This window comes from Nanorana parkeri, unplaced genomic scaffold, assembly GCF_000935625.1.
Source record: "Nanorana parkeri isolate BGI_ZX_2015 unplaced genomic scaffold, ASM93562v1 scaffold1783, whole genome shotgun sequence".
Classification (NCBI taxonomy): domain Eukaryota; kingdom Metazoa; phylum Chordata; class Amphibia; order Anura; family Dicroglossidae; genus Nanorana; species Nanorana parkeri.
The window spans coordinates 271,584-281,459 of record NW_017308051.1 but is presented as its reverse complement, the minus strand read 5'-3'; the positions used below and the strand labels follow the sequence as shown (position 1 = coordinate 281,459).

Sequence of the window (9,876 nt, the reverse complement as noted above, 5' to 3'; positions counted from 1 at the left end):
AAAGTTACTGATTTGCCTAATCAAAGTGTTTAGGATATATTAGTGTATGTAGGATAAACTACTGTACTATTGGTATAAGAATGCAGTACACATTGCTTTTTATATAAACTAAATAAAATAGGGATACACAAATGAATTAATAAAATGCTCTAAACAGTGTTGTTGCTAACTACTTACTAGTTTTGCATCTTTTTTACAAAAAAAGTAAATATTCTCACCTAATTTCATCATATCTTCATCACGCATGTTCCACCTTTTAATTGTAAGGATTGACAGGGTTGGAATTCTCTTAAGTTGACACATCAGTTTATCCAGGCAGCTTTTTATATTTGTACCTCCAGGTAACTTAAGTGTCCTAAGTGCTGGCAGCTGAGTCAAGGCAATGCCTAGAAGGAAATAAAGTATAACAACTGTTTGATATTCATCTAAAGTGAAAATTATATTTTGTATTTAGCCCTATATTTGTACTACAATATAAAAACATATAAAATAGCAAAATATATTTTATAGCTACATCGGTTGAAAAAAGACACATGTCTATCAACAAAACTAAAGACAAAAATTTGCTCCAATAGGGAAAAAAAACTTCTTGATCCCCTAAGGCAATCAAATTCTCCCTGGATTAATATCTACAGGGGTGGACCTATCAGGGCTCAAGGCTGAGGGGTGCCCAATGAGATCCTGTCCCGGGATACAGGAGGATTGTGGGCAGAGGTGGCCCCTAAAAATGGCAGCCGCAGCAGTGATCACTCCTGTCAACTCTCTCTCAGCCACTCTGTAGCCCGCTTGCTCCGCCCATGTGAGCTGCTATAGGCTGGGAGGGAGACTGCAGCTCCACCATTGGCCGGCTGAGAGCAGAAGAGCGAGTCCTGAAGTGAAGGGACAAGGAGGTGGCTGGAGACATCATGCTGGGCTGGAGGCTTCCACACAGAACATGTACGAAACATTGCTACTCCCTCTCCACCACCACCTGTAGAGGAAGTGGGCATGCAGGCAAAGCACCTGAATTAGTACATCAGATTAACTGTGTGCACTGTAAGTCTCTGTTCTTTCTGCGTCACACCACTGACCTCTGAACTCTTCATCTGTAAGGGACGTCCGCCGCAATCGCCGATGCGTTCCAACACGGAACGCACTCGGCGACGGCACTATGACACGTGTGTGGGGTGCCGCTTCGTTCCACGCTGGAACACGGAAGTGCCGAGAGAAACGTGCGGTTCCGCCCACCCGCACTTCCTCGTGTGTTAGAAGTCGGCTTGGGGGACTTGCATGGCGTTCCTTTATTGCAGTCCGAACGCCTGCAACCCCCAACTAATAGCTACTGACTACCCCTCTCTTGAGGGATCGACTCCGCCTGCCTGCAGCTCCCTGGAGACTCCCCTGATCCGGACCCCATGCCAAGCAGCACTGCCAGGAGATCCAGTAACTTCCATGATTCAAGTACCTTGCTACTATCTCTTAATATGAATGTGATTCTCCTGCTGCATATACTACTTGAATGTGACTCTCAGTAAACCCTATGTTGGATATAATCCCCTGAATGCATATACTACTTGAATGTTACTTTAATTAACTTTCATACTGGATATAAATCCCTGGCTGCATATACTACTTGAATGTGACTCTCAGTTAACCCTATGCTGGATATAATTCCCTGGATGCATATACTACTGGAACGTGTCTTTAATTTAACCTAAAAATGCAGTTGACCTCTGTGCTCTGCATCACATTGCTGACCACTGTACTCTGCACTCCGCGTCACACCACTGACCTCTGCACTCTGCGTTACACCACTAACCTCTGCACTGTGTATTACACCACTGATCTCTGTACTGTGTCTCCTACCGCTGAACTCTGTTCTCTGCGTTACACCGCTGACCTCTGTACTCTGCGTTACACCGCTGACCTCTGCACTGTGCATTACACTGCTGACATCTGTACTCTGTTACACCGCTGACCTCTGCAATCTGTGTTAAATTACTGACCTCTGTACTCTGTGTCACACCGCTCACCTCTGTACTCTGCGTCAAACCGCTGACCTCTGCGTCACACTGCTGACCTCTGTACTCTGCATTACACAGCTGAGCTATGTACTCTACATCACACCGCTGAGCTCTTTTTATCTTGGTTTTAATGTGATCATTTTAGTTTATTATTTTAAAGTAATTTGCCACACTGTTTCAATATGTACATGCTGGAGGGTTAATATGTATGTATATTAACCCATCTAGGGTTTGATTAATTTGCCACTATGTTTCAATATTTAATTGTTACATGGCTGAAAAGACATTAACCGCATTGTTTGGATTTAAATATATTTTGTTTATGTTTTGACTTGGTACAATTGATTGCTGCACAGTGCATACATTATACACATATTCTGAGGGTTAATCACCTTTAGCACAGCTGCGCAATCTACACAGGGTTATTTTCATTCTAAGTGCAGATCATTATTGGATTAATGAGCTCTGTACTCTGCATTACACTGCTGACCTCTGCACTCTGCATCTCACCGCTGACTTCTGTACTCTGTGTCACACCGCTGAACTCTGTACTATGCATTACACTGCTGACCTCTGTGTCACACCACTGACCTCCGTACTCTGCGTTACTCCACAGACCTCTGTGTTACACTGCTGACTTCTGCACTGTGTGTTACAGCTGACCTCTGTACTCTGCATTACATTACTGACCTCTGTATTCTGCGTTACAACGCTGACCAAAGCACTGTGTGTTAAATGACTGATCTCTGCACTGTGCGTCACACTGCTGACCTCTGTACTCTGCGTTACATCGCTGACCTGTGTACTCTGCGTTACACCGCTGACCTCTGCACCCTGCGTTACACTGCTGACCTTTGCATCCTGTGTTACACCACTGACCTCTGTACTCTGTGTTACACCACTGACCTCTGTACTCTGTGTTACACCACTGACCTCTGTACTCTGCGTTACACCGCTGACCTCTGTGCTCTATGTCACACTGCTGACGTTTGTACTCTGCATTACACCGCTGACTTCTCTACTGTGCATTACACTACTGACCTCTGTACTTTGCATTACACCTCTGACCTCTGCGAGTCACACCACTGACTCTGTACTATGCATTACACTGCTGACTTCTACACTGTAGATTGCAATCTATAGTGAGTAGGTGAAGACATCATGAAGGTAAAGAAAAAAATGCCAAAGTGCCAACATTAATCCCCAATAAAAATAAGAGAAGTTACCTATACCAGAGTAGGGATGTAATATGAAGGGGACTCCCAGGCAGTACATGGAGTAGTCCATCTCGGAGCAGGGATGACATGGGGGGTCCAGGCTGGCACGTCGAAGAGAGGAGTAAAAAAAAGCAAACACCTCGAGAAAACTGAAGGAAAGTAAGAAACAAGTAAAGCCAGAAGAGCAAAGGTAGAAACTGTAAGCTCAACGGGTCAGATGGGATAACCCAGCCATGGTTTGTAGACACCCAACTTTAAATGCTCTAGGAGCAACCGGCATAAAATCAGTAATAACAAATAGAGAAACCATGTGTAGTGGTGGGGTACGGATAATTCAAAAGCAGCAGCAGCTCTCCCTCTAGAGCAGGGGTGCCCATAAGGTCGATCGCGATCTACCAGGTGCGGGCGATTGCACTGCATTCAGGGGCGGGAGGGGGCATGGCTGTGCATTGAAGTAAATGGCACCGCAGCGACGACCCCTCCCGCCCCTGAATGCAGGTGTTTTTTCGTTGGTAGATGTAATTGAGCTCGTCATTTGAAAAGTAGATCTCCAGACGAAAAATTGTGGGTGCCCCTGCTCTAGTGCCTGCCTTAAAGTAAAAGAAACAAGATAAACAGGTGGCAGCAAGGTTCCAAAAATGCATTAGTGTAAACCCATTATATATCGGACTGGGAAAAGGAGCTGGGACGAACCCTCTCTGAGGAAGACTGTGATTGTTGTTTTCATCTCTATCTTGTTTTAAGCTCTCAATGTCTACGTCCCTACAGGAATTGAATTACAAACTGTTAACGAGATGGTATCACTGCCTTCAGCTGGGGAGCGACGGGCGCTCACATGTCACATATCTGGTGGTGTTGTCCCAAGATTCGTCCTTTTGCTGCCACTTGTTGTGCTGTTGGACAGAAGTCACTCAGCCTGACAGTACTGTCTAAAGTGAAGGGAGGATCCCACCTTGAATACAAGGATTCCAGCGCAATTCTATATGATTCCACCTTGTATATAATACAGCCTCACCTGTGTCCGGCAGCAGGGATCGCTGAGTGTCAGAAGCCGATGGAGAGGAGGGCTGCATCTGCAAGGCATCTAAACTGAGTCCGGGAGGCTGAAGGAGGATCTGCAGATGGAGAGGAAGGAGCGCCACTGCTGGCTGATGAGGGGGGGGCACGTGGTCCGGTGCCATCTTAGTGAGGTGGGAGGGAGGCTGGAGGTCCGGGGGATCAAAGTAAGCTTTAATGCCACAGGAGATTCTGGGAAGCCACAGACAATTTTGAAGATCATGATCCCCGATTTGGTAGTCAGTGATGGCAGAATTGCAGTCTTGGATTTGAGCAACCAGCTCTTCCAGGCACATCAATCGATTGACCTCTGAGATAAATTCCTTCATCAAAGGGGCCGTCTGCGATCTCCAATCCCTGGTGACCAGTGTCCTGCCTGCCAAAAGTAAGAATCTTAATAGGCCCCTTTTACAGAGGAACGAGAACCAGAGAGAAGGGAAAGTAACACCAACTCGGGATAATGGCTAGGAGCCTGTCACTTGAGCATAAATTGGACTTTATTGGTAGTTGGCACTGATAAAGCTTTAGCTAATGTAGTATCCATAAAGCAGCCACTTGCTCCAGAATCCATCATTGCATGGAGATTCACAGGTTTCTTCTTGCACTGTAGAGAGAGGGATATGATTAGGTGAGAGGACATGGTATGAAGCAATTGTTGCGAGGTGAAGGTAGATCGCTTATCTCCACTAGGACTACGTTTAGCTTTACATTCTCTCACTTGATGTCCAGGCTTTCCACAATATAAGCATAGTCCCTTAGACCTACGATGAGATTTCTCATCTTCACAGAGAGGTCCTCGGGCTACACCATCTGCATTGGTTCATCTGTGGTAGCTTTGGAGGATATGGCAGAACTGAAAGGTGTGGAAAATGTATTGCGCCTCTGAGGAATAATATAAGTATTGGTTCGTTCTTGTCTCCTCTCCCGTAATCTGCTATCAATTTGTATACACAGGGAGACATTGCTTTCAAGTGTGGCTGGAACACGACTCTGGCCAACTTATCCTCAAGGGCTTCAGAAAGTCCCAAGCGAAACTGATCTAACATCGCTGGCTCATTCCAATTGGATTTGACTGCTATATGACGGAATTCTGTAGCATATTCCTCAACATTTCTTCTTCCTTGTCTGAGGGCTCGGAGTGAAGCTGCGGCAGAAGCTACTTTATGTGGGTCTTCATATAGCACATCCATGGCTTGCGTGAAAGAAGTCCAGAAATTCAATATAGGGCTATGAATATGTAATAAATGATGTGGCCAGGTCTGTGGTTCACCAGTCAGTAAGGATATCACAGTCCGGATCCTAACAAAGTCTGTTGCATAGGTATGAGGATGTAAGGAAAAAAGTATCTGCATGATGTAATAAATGTACGATAGGCTGTGCGATCTCCATTGAATTGATCAGGTAGTGCAACTTTGGGTTCAGGAGCAGCAGCACCTCTCTCTGGATACATCACAGGTGCCTCGGGCACAGGAGCAGATGGAGGTGCATTAACCAGCTTGTCCAATCTTACTTGATTGGCTTGTCATTTTGCTTGTGAAACGTATAGGTGTTGTACAGAATGTGTCAGCACGGTTGTTTGTTGGGTTAATGCTACTAATGCTTCAGCTAACACCGCGGGCTCCATACCGGCTCAGTTGTTATGTCAGTATTTGGATATGCAGAGCCCAATAGCAGGGGCACACCTCTTGGAATAGCGTACTCAGGAGAAGAATCAGGCATAGATTCAAAATACGTGGCACAAAAAGATAAATCCAAAAACCATAGTTAAACGAAGCATAAGGTCGGGGCAGGCAGCAAAGGATCAAACTCAATAAATTAAGCAAAGGTCCGGTAACGGAATCACACAGCTAGCAACTGGAACACACTGTGGATAGCTCTGAAACAACAGCACTCTCTCTCTGGAACCTTGCATCTTTATAGTGATCAAACAGGAAATGATGTCAGGAGGTGTGGCAGAAGGGATGCAATTCCTGTCTATAACAGGAAGTACTCCAGTGCTGCCATTTTGATGTAAGGATGCCATTAAACGTGCAAGAGGCCTTACTATTGTCACGCAAGAAAGTTATAGGACACAAGTCACTGACAAGAGTACCAATAACCGTCATGCTGCGAGTGCGCGGACCCCCGCGATTGATACAGGTAAGTCAAGAATTGTGACATCCTGATACCGGGAGTTCCGGTATCAAGATAGGCTTTGGGAGCATTTGGGCGAGTACGAGTACTGCTCAAATACTTGGTATAGGCACTGAATACAGATACTAGGGTGCATCCCTAATAAATATATATACACTGAGTGGCCAGATTATTATGACCACCCCATCAGTACTTCGTTGGGCCACAAGATAACTCCACGAGATGACTTTGTTGGGCCGCCTTGTGACTCCACGAGATGTTGAAAGGTGATGCGAGGAATCTGACACTGCACTGATGCCCTTCTGTTGTCTTGTGGCAGTCTTGCCACCCTGCGTTCTGCCCTAACATTGACTAGTCGCTGACGGCCACAATTCGCACGTTCAGACCCAGATTTTTTGGCTGTCAGTCCAGTCATTAAACACTTTAACAATGAGCCCCTCTTGAACATTTTAACGAATTCTGATGTTTTGCTGATACTCGCTCCATGGCTTGCGCCAACAATCATCCCACGTTCAAAGGCTGTTAAATCGCGTTGTTTGCCCATACCCTCAGAAAAAAATCACTTCTACTGTCATGGTAAACAACCTGCTTCCCTATTTATAATGGTCAGGCCCTCTAGCAACTTCAGCACAAAATTATAGCTAATTATAGCTAATTTGCCTACAAACGTCAGGTCGTCATAATAAACTGGCTACTCAGTGTGTATATATATATACTGTATATATATGTGTGTGTGTGTTTGTACTTTTGTGTGCACACCCTAATGCAATAGGCTGCGCACGCCTATGGATGGATAGGTGATTAGAGAATTCTTTGCTAAAGTGTAACTTAATTGTACAAATCATTCATCCATTAAATGCTTTCTGTGATAACGCTACACACAAGTTCCACATTCTTTTGGCTTGGATTGCAACACAGCAGCCTGTGCCTTGCTTTTTATTGCTTTGCCTGATTTACCAAACGTGCTTTTTGCATTTCCTATTCTTTTTTTTTGTATTCTTTAGATACGAGCACAGCATGTAACAGACACAGGTAATGAAACGCCAAGATGAGCTCATCGCCCATTTCCTGGCAGTGGACGCAGCCACCACATACTGAGGTATCAGGTATGCATACAGTAAACAGTTGGTAATAAAAAACCATCGGTAACAGGAGAACAAATGTGCTACTACTGACTACGGACACCACCAGAACAGTACACCACATGCTGTGGGCTCAGAAATCTTTTAGTATGGGTCAGCAGGGGCATAACACCCAGTGTCAACCATTAGGACATAGAAAGGGAAGGGGGGGAAATAGGAGGGGATGAGAAAGAAGAGGAAGAAAAGGAAAGACAAAAAAAGCCGCACCGGGTGTCTCACTTAAGGAGATCTTTGTACTCTGGAGAGGAGGCGAACTCATCGCACCAGTACCAAGTAGAGCAAAATCGAGCCACTGTGCCCCTGAGGAAACTGGTGAGATCTTCCATTAGCCTGAGTTCCTTTATTTTGCTAAACCACAGGTGGATGGTGTGAGGAGAGACCTGCCTCCACAGTGTGGGAATACAAGCATGCGCTGCATTAACCAGGTGTACTATAACGTAGTGTGTATACCCTTTCAGAGAGCCCGAAAATAAGGAGAAAATAAGAGGGAGACTTTGGGATCAGCGATTCCGAGAGCCGCTGAGTAACAGACTGGACCTGCAACCAGAATTCTTGAAGCGACGGGCAAGACCAGAAAACGTGGAGCATGCCTGCAGAGGAGGAGCCACATCACCAGCAGCGGTAATTAGAGTCTGGGAAAATTGTACTTAACAGTTGGGGAGTACGGTACCATCGGGTCAATATCTTATATCCCGATTCCTTATATTTATTGCAGATGGAAGACTTCAGGGAGAGCGACAACAGTCTGGATTTTTCAGCGGACGAAAAAGTAATCTCCAGATCCTGTTCCCACTTAGTAAGGAAAGGTAAATGTGACCACAAAAGCTGTTGCTTGTGAACACAAAAGCTGTTGCTTGCCCCGGATAGTGACTCAACAATCCGGGGCAAGCAACAGCTGGTAACATAATGAGAGGGCTTTCGGCAGAGGTCCCGGAGAGGTACATTCACGTTCTAAACTCGTCAGGGGGCAAGATAGCAAAGCCAGTCAGGGCATGGAGGAAAGGAATTGAGCCAGCTGGTAGTGGCGCCAGTATCCCAGAGGAGCCAGGGTAGGGTCCACTGTCATTTCAGACAGTGACGGCCACCACGTCCCCCAGAAAAAGTGAAAGCACTATATCGGTCCTTTTTAAGCAACCGAAAAAACACAGGGTCTTGCGTTCCAAGAGGGAAGTCTGGAGACCCAATGCATTTCCTATTCTATGCATTAGTGTTATGCAGGAAAAAGGAGTTCCTGATGCTGGGGGATATTAGCAGTAAATTCTGTAAAGTTCACATTATACTTGCACATCATACTTGAGTTTCTGATATACACTTAAATTCAATAAAACTTCTACAAGCAGTGGGTCTTTGATCCCAGAAGAGAAAAAAATTGTAGTTACCTAATTCTTCCACAGCATGCTTTCCATCATCTTCCAAATAGTTATCAGAAAGATCAAGCACTTCCAAATCTCTGATATTGTTTAAATTTTGTGCTATTGAAAATAAATCAGAAAATTGTTTAGTGAAATTATATTCAGGATGAATATATTGAAGAATACTGTTACTATTCCAAAAACTCTTAAAACAGGATAGAACCAGAGAGACAAAACTTGGGAACTGAGGTTATCATGACATATTTTTATAAATCTTCACAAAACCATCAGCAATTCCCTTGGGGATGGGAGTGTATGGAATACTCTAAAAGCTCTACAGAATTTGTAGACACTAATTGCATTATCCTTTAACACAATAAATCAATCTCTGTTACTGGTTTGCGATGGCAGTTTATAAAAAGAGAGACATGGAGCGCAAGGAAAGGAGGGAATTGGGTGGAATGTCAACATGACAGGGGGGAAGGGGAGCCAGAGGAATAAAGAGTTAAAAAGTACAGGGAGAAGGGGTGGCTTACCAGTTTGGACGTGGACCATAGAGGGGTGGGATTTCAGGAGGAGGGCTGCACGTGGATCCTAGGATCATTCCAGAAGAGAAGACACCGGGAGTCAGACAAGGAATTTCTCTTCTCCATCCCTCTGTTCAGATGGCTGGAGTATGAGTGCCCTGGATAATTTACTGGCCCGTGTGCGGGAGGCTGCGGCGTCCCGTGGCGCTTCCTGGGTTCAATCCAGGATGGCTGCCGTGTTGGAGGATACTGCCTCTGTGGTGGCTGAGGACCCCCCTCGACATGCTCGGCGGTCGAGGCCGCCGGAGCGCCTCAGCCCTGAGATGGTGATGAGGGCTCAGCTCCGCTCTGGGAGCCCCAACAGGGACCCTCCTTGTCCGCCGGCGAAGAGATCTGCTGCTTCGGCTGGTGTGCGCCCCGGGAGGAATCCCCGTCCACGGGGGGAG

At 45.6% G+C, this 9,876-nt stretch overlaps 1 protein-coding gene across 1 annotated transcript in view; it reads right to left on the bottom strand.

The window, feature by feature from the left end:
• Positions 1-218: 218 nt before the first annotated feature.
• NLRC4 (NLR family CARD domain containing 4) overlaps positions 219-9,876 on the bottom strand; it is a gene marked incomplete at its 3' end in the record, with an annotated part of 42,321 nt that continues 32,663 nt past the window's right edge. Inside the window, exons 6-7 of the mRNA XM_018571562.1 lie at positions 8,931-9,023; positions 219-386 (exon numbers count right to left, since the gene is read on the bottom strand). Coding sequence (XP_018427064.1) covers positions 219-386; positions 8,931-9,023 — 261 coding nt within the window. The remainder of the gene's footprint in view (positions 387-8,930; positions 9,024-9,876) is intronic.